General features: G+C 36.2%; 1 protein-coding gene across 1 annotated transcript in view; it reads right to left on the bottom strand.

Moving 5' to 3' along the window:
* Nucleotides 1–24,744, bottom strand: part of unc-13 — a 312,040-nt gene that overhangs the window by 234,253 nt on the left and 53,043 nt on the right. Inside the window, exon 7 of the mRNA XM_067138400.2 lies at nt 1,583–1,657. Within this exon, the coding sequence (XP_066994501.2) occupies nt 1,583–1,657 (75 nt within the window). The remainder of the gene's footprint in view (nt 1–1,582; nt 1,658–24,744) is intronic.

The following is a 24,744-nucleotide window of genomic DNA, read 5'->3' as shown; positions in this document are numbered from 1 at the left end:
ACCTCCAGGGGTGGCAGCTAATCACGCTAACCACTACACCACGGAGGCGGCACAGAATTTTATACGACAGGAAAATATTTCGTGATTTTCCGCCATAGGTGTAGCCAGGACGTTTCATTAGGATGTGCTCAAGCTCAATCAATCACCAGGATTAGAAAATTCGATCTCGTCGCTTTAGTTGCAAAAGGAGACGTTACTCAAAATCAACCATGTTCTTGAATTCCTCGATCACATCGTTGACATCAACAGAACTTTCAATGTTTTTCTGTACACTCAATAAAATTAACGGCTCTAATCTCTCTTATGTTTCGCTTGATAATAATTCAGTTTTGAGATTATGCTTCCGTAGGAACTACTGGTGACTGGGAGTGTAGAAATAGTTACTGCAGCTTTATAAAAGGTACTGCAAGTTTTGTATCGTCCTGTTTCACCAAGCCACTGACAGCATTCCATTAAAATGTATAAATTGTTCTCCGTTACAGTGACAGGTGGGCCGTTTTTCGGAAGTCAGAAGTATCTATCTGTTGATAGATCATCAAGTTATGCTTTCAAAACAGACAAATCTTCACTCGTAATGACTTACAAATGATGACTCATCGAGGTCATTAACTAAACAGTTTTTGTTCATATTATTTATCGATTCCAAGAATCAGAGTGTTCAAGCAATCTATTCGCATCTCATCTTTTTTAGTTTCAAGCTAGAATTCTGTACTGAAACAGTCATCCGTTTTCCTTGATGTTTTGCGTCTCTTGATAGCGGGGATTCCGGTTTTCCTCGCATTTCACAACAAAATTTTACTCATTTTTACGTTTAAAGCTTTAAGCCAGAAATATTGTATTAGAGTGAATGCAAGCACACCCCACTGTGCCTATGTTTGCCGCCATATCGTACAAAGCAAGTCGTTCAAATTCAGTTATTATAGTATTTGGCGAATTGTGAGTCTTAGTGCACAATTTTTAACATTGTTTTTTCTGGCCAAAACATTCAATTTAGAGATAACGAAGGAAGATGGTTTTAAGATAGAATAACTAATGAATAAAATGCTGAAAAGAAGCTTGAATACAATTCAGTAATACATTACAGCAATGTATTTTAAATGGCAAGAAATATCAATTTAAAAGAAACTGTTGGACAGTTATCTAATTGACTATCTCATTTAAGTACCTGTTTAAGTAGACCTACGTGTATAATAAAATTTGCATTTTCGGTGCCATTGGAAAATGAATATTTAGTGTAAAGGCTTATAATGCATTTTATATTGATTTCAGTTAGAATATGTTATAGAGTGTTATTACTTAACCTACGATCATGATTGGACATTTGTAATTATGGTAATAATTCCAATTCGTTTAATCTTAGAGGATTACTTATACTAATTTACGTATATTTTTCTCCTGTTAAAAAGAAACCTCTCGTTAAAGTAAATAAAATGGCTTCATTTACCACAGACAATATAGAAAGAGTAATGACTCTGGCAGGGGTGTCCAACGCCCGTATCAGTGGAACGGGGCGTTACACACCCAGAAAGTAGATTAAGGTTTGGACAACCGGCCTTCCAGCTGGGAGGCGTCGCTCGCTTACCAGCTCTTCGTCATTTAGCGTCGCTCTGGGAACAGCTGACGTCAGTCCGGCGTTGCGTTTGGTTGCAGCCATCGTCTAGGAACAAAGAAGCATCAGAAAATATAAATCACATATAGAAACAATACTAGTATCCATTCGAGAAGTCAACATGACTAGGATCGAGTATGAAACATGCAAAATAAACAAAGAGAAAATATTTAAAAGGACATCCTCTAGAAGGATTACTTTTCCCATCCTAGACTAGTCTAGTGATTTACTACAGCAGAGCGTAGCTCGTGTTCCACATTAACGCACGATCTATAGGGAAAATGAACTTCGTTTGTAACAGCAGAAAGGTCAGTGGAACATTCAAGTATATTAGTAAAAAGATTGCAAAGCACGAAAAGTAGAAAGGTATATGAGTTGCTCAATTTTATTATTAAGAAGTTCATTATTCCAAGACTCAAACAATTTTGTACCATCTAATATTTATATGGTAATACCTGAATTTCGTGAGATTTCATGAAATCCACTAAGGTACTATGATCATGTTACCTGGGCTTACGACGAATTTGGATGTCTAAGACTAAAACGATGCCGTAACATTTATGCCTTAAGCATTATTAATTGAATTTTCTCTATATCCTTTCAAACTTATATTAATTCTCAGTATAACTAGTTATCATTCGAGCACAATTTTGTAACACGGTCAAGAAAGACTCTCCCTTATGTTTATGAAAGGCCCTATACCACCCCATCGCACCACACGATATACAAACTCTATTTCCGTTTCTATAGAATGACTGCGGAATAAGCCGCCTAACTTTGTAAGAGAAGCCACATCTGCTAGATTAAATAAATACTGCCAGCAATATCTCTTCAATAACAACTAAAATTTCTGCATGACGTCAACCAAAAGTGAAATCGATGGCCTAGAATGAAAACCTCGTATCTCACAAAGTTCTTCATATCCAATATTTCCCTCAAGACTGCTTACGCCTCCCAGCCACACATGAATATGCAGTCCATCAGAACAATGTTCGTTGTGTTCTTTATTCCTATGCTGACGTGTGAAGGAAAATGAACCTTACCGTACCGTGCTATAGGAAAGTATGTCTGCGTGACGTATTTACTAACTCCTTGAGTATAATTTTCATAAGGTTCATTTTCCTTTACTCATCTGCATAGGAAAATAAACCCAACGAACATTGTTCTAATGAAATGCATATCCAAATGTGGCTGGGAGGCGTGACCAGTCTTAAGGGAAATATTTGATAGGAAGAACTTTTTGAGATACGAGGTATTCATTCTAGGCCATCGAAATGTAAGTTGTAATATTAATCTCATCTCAGAACTTACTCCCATTTCCTAAATTGTAAGCAATAGCGATTCTAAATAATTTAAAGTTTAAATGGTAAAGTTTAAATTGTTGTAAGCTAGTATTATTTGTAGATCTTTTATTGCTTTTTGATCATCATCATCATCATCATCATAACCATCATCGATCATATCTTCATTAGCCTTATTTTATCAGATAAAATAATCGAATCTAATTTAACCTAATCCCATCCAGTCTTTTTAACTTATATCCTATGCTATGCAAATATTCATTAAAACTGTAATGCAAAGCTACATACTGGCTCAACACAAGTTTCAATTATTCTTATTTATGAGGGGCCGATTACCTAGATGTTAGGCCCCTTTAAACAACAACAATAATAATAATAATAATAATAATAATCATCATCATCATTTTTTCTGGAGAGTAAGTAGTACGATCTTAAGTCTAAAACTTGGCTACATGTTCATCGATATTGAATTATACACAAAATAAATCAAATTCATTAGTTGAGATTAGGAGCACACACTGCGATGAACCCACACCTGTTATTACCCGTGATGTGCGGAGGAAGCTCTTGTACCTTATATTTTGTATCAAGTTCTTAACTTCCAAATTTTAACCAATGTCAATTTGAAATCTCAGAACATTTAGCTATTTAACCATCTCCTCCATCTAACCAGGTTATGAGATACAATGCACATGTGATCAGAAATAAAAATTACAACAATTAAGGGAATATTAATACATCAATACAGATAATGGTAGTAATGAAGAGATGATCGATGATGATGATATTATAGTGATGATCACAAAGCAATAAAAGATCTACAAATAATACTAGCTTACAATTTAAACTTTACTACTTAGAAGGTATAAAATCAAATAACTACTTAGAATCGCTACTGCTTACAATTTACAATTTAGGAAATGGGAATAATTGCTGAGATGAGAGTAATATTACAATTTACATTTAGAATAAAGATATTTTGCTAAAATTAGTTCTATTAGACTTGACTAACCTATTATCTCTTGTACTCCTAAACGTTAAATCTGTGTCCATATGACTTAAAGCGTGTGGAGAGAATGACTTGAAAGTACCTATTAAAATTAGCAACACATTACAATTTTGGGAACAATCGTAGATTAAATTAAATTCAGAATATCGTATTATTATGCATCTTTACTTCAGTCATCTGAGAATACTATGGGCTGGAGTACTAATATTTTGTTATTTGCTTGCAACCTATTACATAGGTTAAAATATACATTTATAAATCGTGGAAAACACGTTTCAAAGAATTGAAATGCTTGTCGCACTAAAACCGACAAAAGTGTTGTCCTGGCTGATAGATTGTACTATTGTCGAGTTTTGGAATATTAAAGATATTAAATGAGGATAATATCTGTTACACTGACCTAAATAGCTGTAGAACCTACGTGGAATAGAATGGCTGGACTATGCGTGCCTTTAATTCATGCAAAGCCCGCACTACACGTTCGATACGTTACTGAATGTTAGAACGTAGAGGTACCGTACGGTTAGTTCTGATCAACTGGACTAATGGTTTCTCTGCTTTAACAGAAAATATGCTAGTGCTTCTTGGATTTGATATGACAAGTTCAAAGGTACCTGCATGTCACATTAGACTATCTTCTTGCGGAAAGGCGAAAGATTTCTTACACATTTTTTCTGAAGTATGGTTCAGTCAGGAGGATTACAATTCCAGCAAATACTGTAGTAACATGTTATACACATGTCGTTATTAATACAGGTAGCTTTGCCTTTAAATTTACAAAGTCAAACAAGAAGAAACGACAGTCGTGTCTAATTGCTACATTTCAAGGAACTTTCGTTAAGGGAGAATATAAAAGTAATGGTTCACGAAATTCATAATTAATTCTCTCAAATACTATCTTATGAAACCTCTTCGTTGGTTCTAGATATACTTAGGAATCTTCGTGAGAACTAGGATTGTCTTTTACCATTTAAAACGTTGTTTCACAGTCTCATCTACGAACTCATTTTCGCTAATTCCATATCCTACTTAGATTTGAAAAAGTAAGACATAATGTATTCCCATGAAAGATCATTTTGTTAACTTTGTGATTTTCGTGTTTCGTCTACAAACGAGGGATTTTGTTATGATGTAGTCACAGGTATACTCTCGCCATTCTTTTATTTCTTCGGAAGTGATGTATATGACATACTATGAGACACCCATTACCTTCAAACTAAATAAAGAGAAAGGAATGACCTTTACATATACAATTATAAACAGTTGTGTGCATGTTTATAATTTCACACAATATGAATTATATTCGTCCGTAAACGAAAAGTAGTTCATTCAGTGACAGTTTCTATGAATAACTTTACACCCAGTGCTTATTTAATCATAGACTCGAGGACCCCATTTCTATACAGATATAAATAATACGTCGTTCTACATTATTCTAAATTTATTCTTTTGAAATCTTCCTGAATCTAGTTCTTCAAGATCCTTATAACTATAAATTATAAAATAGGGTATCATGAAGACATGGAGTATATTTTAGTGTGCGTGAACTCTTTCCTTCTCTTTAAAACGTTTATGCATTGCAAGGAAAATTTCGAGAATTCTCGAATAAACGTAAGTTTATGATAAGTATGCTAGAATGTTATTAGAATTGTCTCTATGCGTACAGTAATCAAATGATCTGCGGATGCTTTTGATAAGTACGTCCTTTTAATAGCATTAAATGATAAATAATATCGCTTAGAATGTTCATAAGGTGTTAAAATAACGTTACATCCGATAGTGATTATAGGAAAAGCCTATGGCTATCTTAACCACCTTGCCAAATTACACATAAGAAGGGGATTCAAGGCAGTGCTTTAATTAATTCACAGAAAGTATCATGTAATTCAAACTGTTTCATTGAATTATTGGGAAAATAAATTTCGGCTGTATCTATCAGCCTCACAAAAATGGAAAAAAGTTGTTTGTAGACCTTTAAAAATTATGTAATGGTAATTTCTCTGCTGTTGATTTATTTATGAAATATAAATATATGGTATTTAGAACTATATTTGAAAGTTGTTCAATAAATAGTTCTCCCGGTAATAGCGGCAGTAGTGTGTTTGGTACTGTGACTGAGACCGGGTTTGGAACTGGTTCTACTAGATTTTAAATACAATACAAAATAAACATTTCTCTAGATCGAATATGGGAAGAAATTTGAACGTTGGTGTTGAAATTTCAGATTTTCGAATTATGTAGTTTTTTTATAACAGATCACTCTGCCATCTCTACTACGGCAGTTGCTTATTGATGGTAAGTATTGTGTCCCTTTTCAATAACACCAATACTACGATGGAGCATTGTTCGGATTGAGCTCGGAATTGGCTGTAAATGAGGTTATTGCTTATTTTGAGGGAGGATCGAATGCATAACACTTTTTACGATATATTTAATGAGCAGGAAAAAAGAAAGAAATATGCACAAATAATCCACATGTTTTTACGTACAGTATTTTTCAAACCATGAGTCAAGTATCTTGAGACATTTCTTCCATCGTGACAAAATCAATCAATCAATCAATCAATCAATCAATCAATCAATCAATCAATCAATCAATCAATCAATCAATCAATCAATCAATCAATCAATCAATCAATGACCTACTTGCATTTAGGGCTGTCGACAAGTGCATATTCCTTGTCCTTACTTAAATGACTTCGACAGTCGAACACCTCCCTTGATAAGTTATTGCAGTCCATAATTGTTCTTCGTATAAACGAATATTTTTGCCAATTTATCCGCTTGAACACCAACTTTATCTTTATATTATGATCTCTCCTACTTTTAAAAATCCCTTTCAAGCGTATTTGCCTACTACTGTCATTCCCCACCATTTCTCCACTGATATCTCGGAATATATCGCTTAGTGCGCAGCTCGTCTTTTTACTCGGATGTCTTCCCAGCTTGAAGTTAGCAACACTCTCAGAATACTACTCCTTTGTCAGATATCAATCAGAATAAATCGTGCAGCTTTCCTTCGAATCTCTCCAGTTCTGGAATCAAATAATTCTGGCAATGGTCGCATGTACTAGAGCCGTACTCTAATTTTCTTACCAATGACTTACACATCCTTTTCTTTACATCTTTACTGCAACCTCATAGCCATATGAAGAGATCAGAAATCTTCATTAAAAGCCTCGTTAATCTGATTACCCCAATGAAGATCTTTCCTTATATTAACACCCTCGTACTTATTGTGAGGTAATTTCACCCCATCAAAACAATACTTAAAACGGAGGAGATTTCCTCTTGGTTAAACTTACAACCTGATTTTTCATCCCCTTTACCATCATACCGTTATTTGCTATCTCACAATATTGTCGGTTACTTTTTTTTTTTTTGCTGTCGCCCATAATCCTGTAATTTATTATTCCAGACATTATAACACCACGCGCAAAAACTCTTATCTATAATTCTAGTTATTTATTAATATAATATATGTATACTTAAGGGTCCAATAATACTGCTTTGCGGAACACCCCCTCCCCTAACCAATATAATGATAAGATAAAGCTTAACATACTCTAAATTGCTGAGTTATATTTTCTAGAAATTACACAGGAGAAATTTAGCCAACAAGTCGAATGTGACTTATTTGTTAGAACTCTTTTTTTTTTTTTTGCTAGGGGCTTTACGTCGCACCGACACAGATAGGTCTTATGGCGACGATGGGATAGGAAAGGCCTAGGAGTTGGAAGGAAGCGGCCGTGGCCTTAATTAAGGTACAGCCCCAGCATTTGCCTGGTGCGAAAATGGGAAACCACGGAAAACCATTTTCAGGGCTGCCGATAGTGGGATTCGAACCTACTATCTCCCGGATGCAAGCTCACAGCCGCGCGCCTCTACGCGCACGGCCAACTCGCCCGGTGTTAGAACTCTTTGCATGGGAGTATAGCCTCCTGCAGACGACCGAATACACTGCGTATGACATTTACATTTTCCAGTCTGCCGACTACAGACTACAAATTTATCATCACGATCATATTTGAAATTTTTTTTTTAAAACTTAATGACAGAATTACACTGTCAAGTTTACTCAACGTAAACAATTTTGTACAAAACACCCGAGCTATGGAAGTAACTGGATAGAGTCTAAGAATGTTCTTATAGGATGAAACGTGCCATTATATTAGTAACATATTTTCCTTTTCAAGTATGTTTCAGAGTTTTCATAACATTTTTAAATGTTCGTCAAACTGCAAAACGTAAAGGTTATATTAAATAAGGTGATACTGAAAAGCATGGCTTCCATCTTAACAAGTGATTCACTTCTTCATCTAAATCAGAATGTTGACCTTCTGGGAATTTCTTCAGTGATACGGAGAGGTGAAATGAAAGGGTGCAAGGTCTGGGCTGCATGGTGGATGGCTAACTACCTTCTAGCCATAATTCTCAATTTTTGCGAGAATAGAAACCGCGTCGTGGGCGACGAGCATTGTCGACTTTTACCATTTAGGATCACTGAAGGAATTGGTAGGTCAACGCTTCGGTTTAGATGAAGAGGTAAATTCATTCGTGCGCAGTTGATTATACTCCCAGGAAACGGCTATGAACGAAACATATTCAGTTTGATGTCACGATGGGAGAAATGAGTTTTGGTTTGCCCTTTGATTCAATATTTTGTAAAACTATTTTTGCGTTATTTTTGAGCCTTCTTCGTATTTGAGACTGTGAAACACATAACTAACATACAGTGAGAAAAGTAACTGAAGAAAGTACTAATTTTTTAGATATTTTCAAACTAATACATTTCCTAAGGAAATTCTTTATCTAAATCTTCATCTAATTTTATAAACTAATATTGCTCATGCGATGACTTGGTGGCCAGCGCTACGGATACGGAAGCAAGAAGCATTAGCAGCAGCTCTCTAAGTAAACGGCGAGTACTCACAGACGACACCGCCTCTGACAGCTACACACACAGAATGAGTACAGGGCTGAGTAGGGGGCACCTTGGATTGTTGGAGACGCGGACAGCCTTTGGGAACGGGTATTGAATTTCGTAGAGAATTTATATTATTTTCAAATATAAAAATACAACAGTATAAATAAATTAAGTCGATATATCTTAACTCTAAGAGTTAGAACAAATTTCCTGTAAAGACATATCGTCGGCTTTCTTTTAAAACCTCGTATGTCTCAATGCTCTTCCGACCCATAATATCGCTTAAGACTGGTCACACCTCCTAGGCACATATTTATATGCAGTCCATCAGAATAATTTTCATTCTGTTCATTTTCCTCTGCTATACTCTAAAGGATAACGAACCTTAAATACATTACACTGTAGGAGTGCATAAATTCGCCATGCAAACAACATCCGTACAATACGGTATGATAAGGTCCATTTTTCTTTACAGAGCAGCATGCGAAAATGAACACAACGAAAATTATTCTTATGGACTGCATATCCATATGTGGTTGAGAGGCGTGACCAGTCTTAAGGAATATAATGGACAGGAAGAGCATTCAGACATACGAGGTTTTAAAAGAAAGCCGACGATATGTGGAGAAAGTGCTTTACTAGCAACAAGTATACTTATAGTACATTAAAGCTATAATTATTCAGTTCTACCCTAGTTCATATGCATATATTAATTAATGTACGAATTGGTAATTATCTTGATTTGTTTTAAACGGTTAGCTGAGTGGTGCTCAGATTTGAAGACAAAAAATGGGTACGTATGTGTGCATAAGGGATGTATAGTTCCGCGTATAAGTTACAATTTAATACATTATAGAACTTTATTTTATTAGATGCTTGTAATACCTCTCCCCGAAGTTACATACTTGAGTTTATTTAATGTTCCGGTTACATAGTATTTTAGAAAATTATTGTTTTGCATTTCCATATATTTTCCCCGGCAATGTCATAACAGAAACGTAAATATGAAATTATTGCATACGGAATCTGTAGATGCAGCTTTGCAAATATTTTGCATTTAGTAAGGATATTTAAAACTATTATGATGAAAAATGTTAATGATGATGTGGAAGGAATTTACATGTCTGGCATATTATTACCAGAACCTCGGAAATCTTTCTAACTTTGTAAGAAAATACGGTATGTGACTGTTCGCCGATTACGTCTGGGACGAAACGCAGACCTTTTGCTCGAAACAATATTCATCTTACTGTTATTAAATGAATTATACTGCATTTAAGCCTGATTTCATCCAGAAATCCTATTTCTTAAGTGAATTTGCACCGAATGCATGACGCATAAGAGACGGGAAAAGATAAGTCAAAAATTGATACCAATCTGGGATTCAAAAACCATTAACTTAGTAGCTTGACTTCTTTCTAAGTTGACCATTTCACTAATTATTTCAATAGTCATTTTTAACACTCCGCTTTCATATAATCAGGTATGCGTTTTGAAACGAACAAAGATCACTTCGGAACATTAACAACGGTCAATACATTATCAATTAAAACTTTCGTATCCAACCATGGTATATAACGGTACGATTTGGAGTTTGGATTTCTGAAATGCACATTTTAATATGTTGTTCAGGTGTAATAATTAAAAAACTTTAACTAACAGTTAAGTTAATGAACCCTACTAAGACTGGTGAAATAAAATGGTTGAAATCTTGTCCATAAAAGTAATACATTCAGATTAAGTGGAACAATCGGAATACTGTTCCCAAAGACTGTCTTCTCCATTATCGGATTAGCTTAAGATGGAAATTAAATTAATTAGTTTGTAGGAAAAATTTCTTTACTACATGGTGATAATACTTCACACGACACACTTTCAAAATATTTGGGTTTGCTCTGTGTGGAGTGCCAATATTTGCAGATCGCCGCATCAGTGCAAAGCTGGAGCAGATTTTATTTCTTGTTTAAATATGTAGACTTTTTTCATATTTATTTTCCTTTAATAGCCTATTGTTACAATTATCTCGTTGGAGGCATGAGTCATCTGATGTTGTTATTCGTAGTATTCCTACCGATCAAGATTACATCTTTCGGCGGCTGGTTAATATCTGCTAAATTGTTCCCAGAGGAAAAAATAATAATTCAGGGAGAGTTTTCAATTCAAAATTAATGACCAATTTTACTTTTAACGTTTTGAAGAATGTTTCATTTTCATTAGTTTTAATGGCGTATTAATTTGCGGGGAGGGTTTCAGAAAGTCTGGATTTCTACACGAGGTCTTCAAGTTGTTCTACATCTCTAAATGTATATGAAGCTACCACTAAACCATCAAAATGAACGTTTCATGCTACACAATAACTGAGATGTTGGAATGCTGAATTGAATTTCAGTTCTCAGCGCGCTGAGACTGGAATATTCAGAATGGGCAAGAAGCTTATTAGAAAAGGGATATAGAATTCGCAAATGCCATTTATTAACTTTTCTAGAGCTGCATAAATAAGTACTAAATAAAAAAGTATCTGATAGTAGATCGAACACAGAATTCTGCGTGGCCGAACTGAGACAGCGCATGAAGAAATGGCGTTCGACTGTGTCGATGTATCATTTATGCTATTTATATCTAGTAATGGGATTTCAATAATATTTTAGAACTCTTTGCACGAGCTTTAAGCAGGTTTTTGAGGCCTACATTAATCATTCAGCTTTTAATTAATTTCGTCTTGTGAATACAAATTCTCTAAATTAAGGCATTTGTTTATTTTTAACCTAAAGAAGTATAATTTTCTTTTATAGATACGCGTAATAGGAGACATATTCCAAATTTGTAGACAATTTTAAAATACAGTATCTTGCTAGTTCCAGAATTGTTGGTGTTGGCTTTGTGAAAGAGTCTCTCTTCGAAGAAAAAAGAACATAAAGGTATAATTTGGTATATTTAAAAACAATATGATTATTCTATTTCAATCAAAAAGATTAGTTGTTGTTCGATTCCGTATAATGTTGTCCCTAACAGCAATTTGTAAAACTGTGAACACCTTTTTCCACCTTTTAAATTTTGAAGACATTTTCAATTAAAACTTGTAATGGTACGGTTTTCGTATATGTAATACATTTTGACATTAATGTCACTTTAAAAAATAAGAGGGCAATTTTATGGTTCAGTGCATAACTTTCGTTTTAATGGATAAAGGTTTTCATGTTCGGGAGCGGAACATTAACACTGAGTTTTAAATTTCGAACAAAGCAGAATGTCAAAATACTCTAAATAGTAGTAAACAATAGTTTTTATACGATGGTCTTAATGATACTCCCCCTAATTTTATGAACTTTCTTTGAGCAAATTTTGAAATATTCAAGATTAAAGTTTCAGATTTGACATGGTATGTGTAATACATTTTCACATTAATGTGACATCTGTTCCGAGGTTTTTAAACTGCGTTTCGCTTCAGAATTTCGGAATGCTGAGGTGGTCTGCTGCAATATAGTCAAACTTAAGTGCAAATACGGAGAAAGAACACGCCATAGACTTATATTATGTAAACATCTCCACTTTCACAAAAATGTACCGTAGAGGTTTGTTCGTGCATACGGTTTAATTTTATTTACTGAGCCGTACATCATTTTTGACTTACGTTGGCACAGTTAGCTAGGAATGTGAATTTTGGATTGATCTCGTGATTACTGGATCATGGACTAAATCGTGATAGTGAGAGTTCATATGAGAATTAATTTCCTGTTAGGCCTTCTGACAGAGATTAATTTCTCCATTCATAATTTCTGTCAGTACATTGTTGTGCTCGGTTTGAAGCATTTGATTGCCAATTACAATGTACATCACTGTCATTAACAAGTAAATACATTATGCTAACAACCAAACTATCTGCATATTTTAACCATTGTAATGATAACTAAGCCCGCATTGGCGTGATTTCTATTTTGTCTGTTAAAAAGATCATCGCTTGGATGAGTTTATCACATTTCGCAAGAACAAGACAAATTTAAATTTAACCTTTTATTTTTAATAGAATATGGTCACTTAGGAAAGATAGAATACTGTCTATTTCTTTGGATACAGTTCTTCTATTTTCCGTCAAAATCGTTGAAGTATTTCTAATTGTCTAAATTATTTTCATACTTGATCATAATCTTATTGAACTTCATCCTTTACATGTTCATGAGATGGATTTCACCCACTTGGGAAATACTTTTCCACAGAGTATTGTAAGTAAAATATATACTCGTGTTCTCGAGGCAGTGCAGTTACTTTCAAGCACACCTCCGATGGAGATAAGTTGCATCTACCTTTTTAACTACCTACCAGTCCTCTTGCCTATCTTTAAATATCTGGAAATACTGGGAAACGAACCGGAGCTATCGAGAACTGCAGCTAATAGCGCTAACCGTTACACTACGGAGGTAGGTAGTATTTTAAATGAGTTGAAATCAAGAATACTAGACAAGGCTGTTAATTCGTGATCTGCGAGGACTTAGTGTGTGCCTGCCGTTTGGGTAAGAAATTTTATCTGGAGATTAAGTGATTGATTATTTAATTTTTAAAGGGGATTATGATATTGATCATAAGCCACATTTGAATCACGATTCTTCAGAAAGTTGCAATGGCTACAAGACCTGGATGCCATTTGTCATTGAACGTTAATACATTTTTAGTGTGAATTTTATGTTCTAGTGAATCATTGTCCTTTTGTCTATCATAGACTTGAAACCAAAGTGGTAGCAGGCGTGGTTCGAATCCTGGTCAACGAAAGCGAGATTTTTGAAACTGAAGTCGCGTTACAGAAGTTCAGATTCTACGTCAACTAGATAGCGGCGTATGACTCAAGTTCTTTTCTTTTTTGCTATTTGATTTACTTCGCACCGACACAGATATGACTCTAGTTTAAGAGCTAAATAAAAATACAAGCTTGTTTGATTTTCTTCACTGATACTGGAGTAAGTTTTTCAATCTCTTAAAAAGGAAATATAATTTTACTTCAGGAGATCTCCGTGAAAAACGCTCCAGAAATCTTTTCCAAATATTTTCTGTTATACATTATTTATTTATTTATTTATTTATTTATTTATTACAAAATAAAGTTCTTCTTAATATTATTAATAATATTATTATTATTAATTTCTGTCTATTTTACAAATTATTTAATCGTTTTATAATGTGATTTGTTAAAAACCTACATTATAACATTACTCCATTAAATTTACCTTCCTTATGAGACAAAAATAAGCGAAGAAATAATTATTGCATTCAGCTTTGCTTTGACACGGCGTCATGTCTTTGTTCTGTCATGTCACTGGAGTGTGTGTGGTGACGCTACTCACCGCTGGCTGGAGCGGCGGCGCCTGTGACGGCTGAGGTGAGAAGGATGGGGTTCAGTTGTGGTAGTGGTGGTCAGAAGCAGAACTTGTGCACCAAGTGGCTCATTAACTTTAATCCACAAGAGTCGTTAAACTTCGGAAATGCCGACTATAAAGCGACTGTTTAGTGACGCCTAGTTACTAATTTGACTGGCAGCAGCAATGAATGTCAACCAACTTCCTATTGCCGTTGGCATTTACTTTGAAAAAAGATTACTATAAACTTAGCAGTGATCCTGAACTGGTATACTCATTAGTGTGGAGATCACTGCTACGGTATTGTACTGGGCGTGTCCACAGTGTTATTTTCTATTCATCCAATCTAATCACCAATCACCACTGATCTGTATTTAGGGCAGTTACCCAGGTGCCAGATTCAATATCTGTTGTTTACCTAATCTTTTCTTAAATAGTTTCAAAGAATTTCTAAATTTATTGAACACTTATTGAGAAGAGCACCCATTACCTCGATTCCGTCGATCAGGTGATTGTGTGAATGTTATCCTCACATGATCTATTTAAGTATCTTAACAATTGACTCAACTGACTCTTCAATCGATCAACACATGTTAATTGCAAATTTATTTTGGCACGTGATCATCAAACAATGTAAACACACACAAGAAAGTTGGTTGTTTAAGCAAGTGGCAAAGATCTAAAAGATGTACGATAAGAAAGAATGTGAGCGATTATATTTATTTCAGACATGGTAATATAGCTTTTGGGCTTTAGCCATGTCAAGAAAACAACAAGAAGTTCCTTGCGAGTGTTTCCTGTGAATATGTGGAGCAGACTCCACAATTCGTAAAGAATTTCTTCTTCTTTGCGAGTGTTTCCTGTGAACATGTGGAGCAGACTCCACAATTCGTAAAGAATTTCTGTTTATTTTCTTGACAAGGCAAACGCTCTAAAGCTACATTGTCATGTCTGTTCATACGATCCGTGAAAGTGTCAATCTAAATATATTTCTTTTATCAATATTCGATCTCTTTAGGCGTTTCAGTCCTGAAGTAACCAATATTTCGCCCCAATATATCAGGCGGCTCATCAGCTGAAATACCACATCTCTCCATAGCAGGTCAAAGGCAGATATTTTTGCAAGCCGAGGATTTTATCTCCCCTGGTGCACGGTCACTGTATTGTGCTTCAAAGGAGGCTTTCACTGGTGTCTCATCGGAGTCCCAGGTAGCGTCTTGAAGAGGTATAGAAATTCAGCCACACTGTGGATGAACGCTGGTTATTTTGCAATTGGAAAATACTAAAAAGCTTGAATATTGATAGTTTTCTCTATTAGGAACTAAATTTTTGATCCCATTTATTTCTTATAAATAAAAATCGAACATATTCAAGCTCTTTAGGCTATTTCCATTGGAAAATTGCCAGCATTTCACCCCAGTATAGCAGCAGGCTCATCAGTTTGATCGCAACACCTTTCAACACACTGGATCTTCACAATGATGAGACACTGGTAAAGATATGTACCTCCACTTGCTATAAACGGGTGCCTAAATTATGGTTCCATATTGGGAAAAGTTTTGACATACTTTATTTTGCTTTGGTTAATGGTTGCGCGGACCAGACTTGATATTCTTTTCGCTCTATCATCTCATATCATGTCTGTCATTTATCTCTCATATGTCATTTTAATTTTTTATGCTAGTCTCTTGGCACTTTCTTAAACAACCGTCTTCATTATTTAGATTGATGCTTTCACGACGCGTATTAATAGAAATGTTAATCTTTCGGGATTTCGTCTTGTCAAAGAAACAGAGTAGAAATTGTTTACATTTCGCGTCTTCAGAAGAAAAATACGTCTGTCCACGACTAAGACTTCTCTAAGATCGTGGACAGACGTGTTTTAAGATGTGGAGCAAAGTCTCCGCGAAACGTTTTTTCTACTCTTTGTTTCTTTGACACGGCAAATTCCCAAAAGATTCGCATGTACGTCTTCATTATTTGTTGTTTTATATTCCATCTAACAAGTGTTTACATTGTTGAATTTGAAGACTTATTCGAATTAATTTCGAATATCATGTGCATACCAGCTCTATATGAGCAATAATGAAAAGTGTCATTTCTAAGCTAATCTATTTAAACATTGTATTCAATGGATAATATAGAATTCAAGAAAAGTAGGCACTTCTGCTGTAGGTAAGAGGTTTTGACATATTTAATTAAAGGTTGTTTGAAAGCAAGTGGTAATGTTGTGGTGGTCTCTCTAAACCTCATATTAGGCAACTGTAAGATGCACAAGGTTTTCCCACTTAGTTCCTTAGATTTCGAACCGACGCAAAAAATGGTTTCTATGTCCAAATCGAATTCTGTGCAAAATATTATTTGAGAAAATTTCCTGGTCAACTGGATGAAACTAACTTAATGAGGATATGATATCGGATATTAGATGGTTAACTACCGGTACCGTAAATTACTTAAATATTTTCGTTAGTTTAGCCACCTCTATTCTGCTTCTGACATGAGGATTTGGACAAGAGATGGAAGCAAAGGAACGAAGAGAAAAAGTAAAGGTCTTCTTTTCTTGATACGCGAGACAGTGATCGGTGTCAATATGGAACATTCGCTATCGCTAAACTTGTCCACTTCTAGATGTGTTCTGTGTTCTCCCTGTGTTCAGTGGTTCCGTGTATGAGGCTGTGGGCACCGCACGTCTTCACTGGCTAGCACCATCTGCATTAATCTGGAACTTACACTATTACAGACAACTGGGACAAACAATTTAAAATTTTTATGATCGTCGGTATGAAAATATTACAGAAAGGATGAAGTGAAAAAATGTGAAACCAGTTCTTCCGATTAAATTACTGCAAATGTTAATTGTCCGAATTAATACCGAAGCATGCACCATTTTTATATTAACTTAGTTAAGTAAATTCTCATAAATGGTACAATGTTTTCGTATACATTTAAAACGAGCAGGTGTGATAGGAAGAATTGATTATTAATGTATAGCATAACGTAAGAAAATGCAATCTTTTGACTTTATACCTTGAATAGTAAAATGGAAGTCCTCGAGCTTCGGAAATATTATAATTGTGGTAATAATCAAATTATACAGTGTATGAATGTACTGTTATCGTTATACAAAGTCAAGAAATAATGCACCCCCTGCTTACCAGAGGTTTGTTGAACTGTACGATATGCAGCGAAATCATCCGTAAAAGTTAATTGGTAGCCTGATGGAGGAAAGAGGAGGAGAAATATTAAATTATGGGTGGTAAAGTCAGTATTATCAACAAAGTCAGGGGAATATTACATCATTATTTGTACATCGAAGATGTACATTCAAACATTTCGATATTATTAGAATCGTGATATTTTAAAGGACACAAAGCATAATAGCTTACAGATTACTTCTACGTTTTATAGTCGGTAATAGTAGTAATAATAATAATTCTGGATAATGTTGACATACTATGTTAAGATATTACGCTCAGCAATCATATTAATATAATATTTTAAAGTAAAATTCATCTTATCCAGTTTTAGACAAATATAACGCTTTTCATAATGATTTTGGTATATGAAGAACCATAACATGTTATTTTGTTGCGCAAACATTAGCAATACCGATATTTTTCTCTTTTGGTTCTTAACCTTTACGCAATCAGTCAGAAATATTTTAGTATTTTCTTCAAGTAAAAACACTGAAAGGAATGGGCGTTGACGGAAAAATTGCTTTTATTATTGAAACTGTTAAGAAATCACATTGCGATGTTTTCTACGACTTTCTTACCTGTTAATGCATAAAATGGTAGGAAAGTCTAAATTCCTGAAGAGGGAATTAGATTTTTCACACTGATAGAGCATATAAAAATAGCGTAGGGCATTTCAGGCGTTTGCTCTATAAAACCATCTGAGTATAAATCTAATTCCCATCTCGGGAACTTAGACTTTTCATTAGGAATTGCTAGGTGGGCAATAATTCCATTATGGGGATTTATCTCCGGTATACAGTTATCAGATTGTGTCTCTACTACTCTAATGGGCTCCGTAATGCCGTCGGTGGATGCGGAGTGGGTCTCGGCCCACAACGCACAGGTGGCCACGGCTGGTCCGTGGTCCGAGCTCTGCGCTCTGACCAGCTAACCGAATAGAGAAGGGGTGGCAACGGCTCTACCGTGGCTCTACGCCTCTATATTCGGGAGACAGGGGAGAAATGAAAACATTTTTGGCAGTAGTAGTTTTCACCTGCATACACCCCAGCGTCAGTGGGTAGGGTCTGACACATCCCACTCTGATGAGTCTAGTGCCAGGCCTAGGATGAAACGCTGGTTTTTTAGAGCCTTAGGCCCTATGTCTAATAAGGTGGTAGGCTCAATTCATGCTACAAAATCTTTCCTAACCTCCGCGTCGCATATGATTAAACAACAATTCACGAATCTACGGATGAAAAACGATGTTTTCAACTATTGTCGCAAAGATTGAAAAGCCAAATTATCCTTTCTTATTAGAACGGAGTCACTGAATAAACATGGCTTCATGAAGATTGGCAAATGACCTTGATGATGCCTACTCTAAGAATGAGCGCAACCTTTTTGTTTGATACAGTATTAATATTATATAGTAATGCGTCGCAAGACCAGCATAGTAATAACTGCGGAACTCCCATAGGCACAACTGTCCTGTTTCTGACTGATTGCATTTGATCTAGAACTCATGAGGGATAATCGATTTTGAAGGATTCACAAATGCTGTAATTTCGACAACAGAGTGCAGTATAACTACAGCGCTGTAACAAGACATCAAACAGACAGTATGGTAAGGTGTTTAAATGTTGCTATTTTAGGTGTGTACTTGATTGGCTTGCCAGGCGTGCGGTGCCCCGCCTTCGCCGCCAACACTCAAACACTAATACAAGACTGAAACATAGAGACAGATCACAAGTGAGACACAAACACTCGCGTGAAAACAACAGCCAAGAAATGTCAATCCGTATTAACAGAGGGACAGCGTTTCCGTTTAAGACACCTATATTATCAAAACTGTGATGCACGGTATTGACCACATGATGTAGGTTACCTAATAGGATGTCTCCTGTATTTGTATCTGATCATACAGGATGACTGAAAACTGATGGTACAAAATGTAAGGGTGACATGTACACGCTAGTAGAAACAATAATGTCTCAGTGTACAACGGTCTGGAAAGTAGTCGTTTATGAGATGCGAACTGGAGTTATGTTGCGCTTTATGTGTCTGGCATTTTCAACCCGAGCAAACTTGTTTACTATTGTAAGTACCGTAATATTAGCGTATCAAAAATGAATAAACATAAAACTTACATAAAAATAAAAGTGTTTAAAAAATGGATTTCAGTTGTATTGATATTAGCAAGCAAGATGTTAACTTTTACGATGTGTTAAAGAAACCGTTCGAAGTCCTGTCCTTGTATCTGAACACAACACTGTACCTACGTTCATTGGTACTGAGTTTCGTATCGCTTCAAACATTTAGTCGTTTCTCAACACGGGACAGGCATTTTCTCGTCAGCGATGTTAAGCTCTGTAAACATAGAGTCCAATATGGACAAGTTTTCAAGAAGTATGAAGCTATGAACGGAGAAATATACAGACAAGGCCATGGATATTTAATTGTCATGATCACATTTTACTGTACTTGACATAAACGTTCACCTTAATAGGTCACGTACAGTAAAAAATTATCAACAGAATAAACATCTCTTCGATATGTACCGGTACTACATGTACTGAACACGACCTAATACCTTCAGCATTTATTTCGAGTACAATGCTGTTGCGGAAATTAAATATCCATTGAATTGGCCCACTACGGGCGACAAGCGCGCACTCCTTTGTTGTGCTGGCAGTAGTGCCAGGCCATGTAGTTAGGATCCTTTCCAACAGAGCAAAATAATATGACCTAGGCTACCATAGTTTAATGGTAGAGAATACGACGCGAAATCGGAACATTGTGTGTTCGGATCCCATTGGTCTCCGGTTGGCCTTTTTGTTTTGTTTTGTATTTATCATGTCCTCGATCTCGAAAATGGTTCAGAGAGTGTTTGTTTCTGCTACTGTGCATGGTAAATTCTTGTAATTTGTACCATCATTTCAGAATAATTTTGAATGAGAGATAAGATAAATTTATTGGAAAAGTTTTCTCCGTCACAGTGCAACACATTTACATAAACATGGTTAGAAATAATAGGGGAAGCATGGTCTGTATTAAAAAAAGAATCGCTACAATTCGATTGCTACTTCTGCTTATGAATATCTAGATTAGTGTATCCTTAACCGGTCCTTTATAGGACTTAGTATATTGCACGAAATTCTATAAGTTACTACGTTATAAGTTTGAATTGACTGTAATCGCGTGGTTTGAAGGGCAAGAGAGATTCATTTATTTAATTTGATTATGAGCTGTCGATACGGTCCGATATAGCGGGTAGTTATTCCAACGAAGTCCTCTGTCCTCTCTGTCAATAGCGTTGATATCCACTTCATTGGCTAGTCTACATAATTATTCACATTGAATAGAACATTACACTTATATCTTTGGTAGAATTTGTATGTTTTAATAGAATAAAAGCACATGTGACTATTACTAGGATCATGCGAACATTACCTGCTTGCTGTACCCCAATAAATCTGTCTGTCCATGAAGTGAAGTACTAAAAATAAAAACTTTAAGTCTTCTACCTTTCTCATATAGATGAGGCATTTTGTAGCTACACATGTGAAGAAAATTTTGAAGTGTATTAATGAATGAAATATATTAATGTCATAATTTGTGTGACAAAAGCCTCGGCCTGGAAGTAAAATATAGATTTGTGAAGTGGCGCTGAGACCTGGACATACACACCGAGCAAGTGACTGTGGGGTGTGGGTCACGTAGCTATCAGCTTCCATTCGGGAGATAGTGGGCTCCAACCCCACTATCGGCAGGTCTGGAGATGGTTTTCCATTTTCACACCAAGCAAATGCTGGAGCTGTACCTTAATTAAGGCCATGGCCGCTTCCTTCCCATCACATCGCCGCCATAAAACCTGTCTGTGTCGTACACCAAATTGCAATATCAAATAAAAAATGACATGGACACGAAAGGGCAAGTCCATAAGCAGAGTGGAAGCCTTCGAGATGTGGATCTATCGAAAAATTATTCTGCGGATTTCATGTATAGGTCACATCTCCAATGCAGTGGTCATGAGGTGCATGGAGAAGAATTGAGAGCTAGTTATCAAGATTAAGAAGAGAAGGACAACACGAGAAATTTGAAGTACCACCAACTTCGTGATATTGCAAGGCAAAATCGATGGCCGATGAGGCCAAAGTTGAAGAAGACTGATAAATTTAAACGACACTGATCAGGAATGAATTCACATGGGGCCATGGCCTACCAAACGACCGCTGCTCAGTCCGACGGCCTGCAGATTATGAGGTGTCGTGCGGTCAGCACGAATCTTCTCGGCCGTTATTCTTGGCTTTATAGACCGAGGCCATTATCTCACCGTCAGATAGCTCCTCTATCGTAATCACGTAGGGTGAGTGGACCTCGATCCAGGCGTCACATTCAGGTAACAATCTCTAACCTGGCCGGGAATTGAATCCGGGTCCGCCGGATAAGATGCTACCTCTACACGGAGGGGCCGGCGAGAACAACAGGAGATAACTTCGTGTAGATTGTAGCCAACCTTTTTTTAAGGAAGAAGTCACCCAATGAGGAGCAATGCTATTTTCTGAAAATACCATTTAAATGAGTGTTACACTAGACTCACTCGAACTCATTCTATAAAGAGTCTCACGTCTCAGAATGTCCAGGACAGTCCTGCAATGGACCTCCATGTCCTTGTCCCGGCAAATAAAGGAAATGTTTAAGAATTCGGAAACTTTTTGTGTTAAATGTCAAATGGCCGTGTTGTTTTATGTGATGTTTGGTGTTGCTCACCAGTACGGGACTAAAGAGTGCTCCGGTATAGTTAGGAATCATAAGGGGGGAAGTAGACCCAACAATACCTCCGGGGAAGAAGAGAGATTTATTTCATTTGATTCGAAATGGGAACAGGAGGAAAAATGTTGTTCAGTTCAGAAGAAGTAAAAGACGAGTACACTGCAAAATGTGTAGTATGTAACTTGACTTTCACAGTTAATTGGTGAAGGGTAGGGAGCTGTATATATGTACAGGGTGGTCGAAAACAACACGAATCGAGTATATGAGCGTTACAGCGTTGGTTATACTGATATGTAATTTGAAAAATTACGCTGATATCTCGCGCCGTTATTATTTTATCAGCTACCGAGCTCGATAGCTGCAGTCACTGAAGTGCGGCCAGTATCCAGTAATCGGGAGATAGTGGGTTCGAACCCCACTGTCGGCAGCCCGGAAAATAGTTTTCCGTGGTTTCCCATTTTCACACCAGGAAAACGCTGGGGCTGTACCTTAATTAAGGCCACGGCCGCTTCCTTCCCTTTCCTAGGCCTTTCCTATCCCATCGTCGCTATAAGATCTATCTGTGTTGGTGCGACGTAAAGCAAATAGCACAAAAAAAATCATCTGTGCTGAAGTTAGCCAATCAGATCGCTTCGCGGGCGAATTCAAATGGACTTTACCAGGTGGCGTTGCTAAATCTTCACGTGGTTTGGTTGGGCTTGAGGGCCATGCCGAGAAATGAGCATCAAACACTAACACACTGTGGGTTTCATCCAGTGTCACCGTAGCGTGCTTGCTGTGGGCCGAGCCTATCAGCAGGGAGGTGCTTGTTTAAGTCCGTCCCCTGGAGAAGTTTATTTTTTTCTATTGGCGCTCTCAAGTCGGTCATAAGCTACGTGCAGCTTTAGCAACACCGCTTCGCAAAGCCCAGCTGAAGTCACTCGCGAAGTGATCTGATTGGCTAACTTCAGCAGCTGATAACATGACAACGCGCGAGATATCAACGTAATTTTTTCAAGTTACCTGTCGGTATGACCAACGCTCTAACGATCATGTAACCGATCCACGTTGCTTCCGACAACCGTGTATATGCTTTAGAGCAATACCCATACCCTATTTCGAAAGCTAGTGCAAGTGAAACCTCTCAAGTTCTATATCATTTTGTGAAAAAAAAAAAAGAAATTATACCTTTGAGGAAGATGTGATAGTGAAAACAAAAATACTTCCCATTTACTATAACATCAGTTGTGGACACAGTTATAATGCATTAGACACCAAAAATAGACGTAATATTAAGTTGTCATGGAAATTACATTTGAAAATGTAGCAGCCTGTCCATAAACCATTCGATTGTTTATGAATATTTAGGTTATTATGAAGATTAAGTACGGAACTCACTACACACTCAAAAGTGATTGACGATAAGTTAAGGACAATGAATTCATTTGTGTACAAGCCAGATTAATATTTGACATTATTTCTTAAACAACACAAGCAAACTCTGTGATCTCTGTGAACTCCATACTGGGGTACAGCATTGTATAGTCGTTGTATCATGGAAGGAGTGTAACAGATGAGACATTCTAGACACAGAAAGATAGCAGACATTTCAAGCATCACAGAGAGCATGCACTACTAGACGATTTCCAACCACGGACAGACTCTTGAGCGGTTAACACTCAGCTTACAAGTTGAAGATATCTTTTTATCTGAAATCATGCAATGATAGGTAACATTCAGGAGAGACTGACATCAGAATATTGACGATTTTAAATTTATTTCTTAACGAATAATATAAAACAGTGTGATTCTTTAATCAATGGCCACAGCTCGACAGTTAGTAGACTCCCAAAGTCGAAACGTACATTATGTTTGTTTCCTTTTCTTATGCCGTTCCTACACGCTGGATATCAGCGATACTTAGCGGTAACCATGAACTTGTTTCAAGCATAGATACATTTAACAAGTAGCCCTAGCTAGAGGAGGCACTTGAAATATCAGAAGTATGAGTAAATGGAAACTGTTTTAAATTATCTGGTGTATACGACTTGTATAAAGTTCATGCACTACTCACTTATGCTGGCAGCTACAGTCATACTCTTAACATTGCTCTGAGACTTTTATGATTTAGTATTTTAGGAAATTAAGAGGTTTCTGTGATGCTTAGATGAGTGAAAGTTTGTCAATTACAGAAGAAATTGTAAGTCCAAATAAGCTAATTTCATATAGAGGCGATAAGAAAAGGAATGCAATTTGCATTTAATTTATAATTGTTTACCAACAATTTTACAATGGTTATTGATCATAGAATCATCCAATAGATAAACTGACAATATGGTTCTGTTTCCATTGAACTATTTGTAAGGATATTGACATACCCCAATAACATCTGGACACCACCCAAGAAATGCCACCTAAAAATCCGTTATTGAAGTGGATTCACGCCAATTCATTTAATTTAACCTGAAGAACTTCTTCATATCATTTGATGACAGGCTCCCTAATCGCTTTTAACAATATAACAAATTGCCTGTAGGGCTATGTGTTTTCATTATTTTATGAACAGACCTTCGGTACATCGAAATAACTTAATCCGAAATAAATATAAAATAGTGTATGGTGCCA

The sequence above is a fragment of the Anabrus simplex genome, chromosome 1 (assembly GCF_040414725.1).
Source record: "Anabrus simplex isolate iqAnaSimp1 chromosome 1, ASM4041472v1, whole genome shotgun sequence".
Taxonomy (NCBI): domain Eukaryota; kingdom Metazoa; phylum Arthropoda; class Insecta; order Orthoptera; family Tettigoniidae; genus Anabrus; species Anabrus simplex.
The sequence above is the reverse complement of the archived record's forward strand: the minus strand, read 5'-3'. Positions and strand labels throughout refer to the sequence as shown.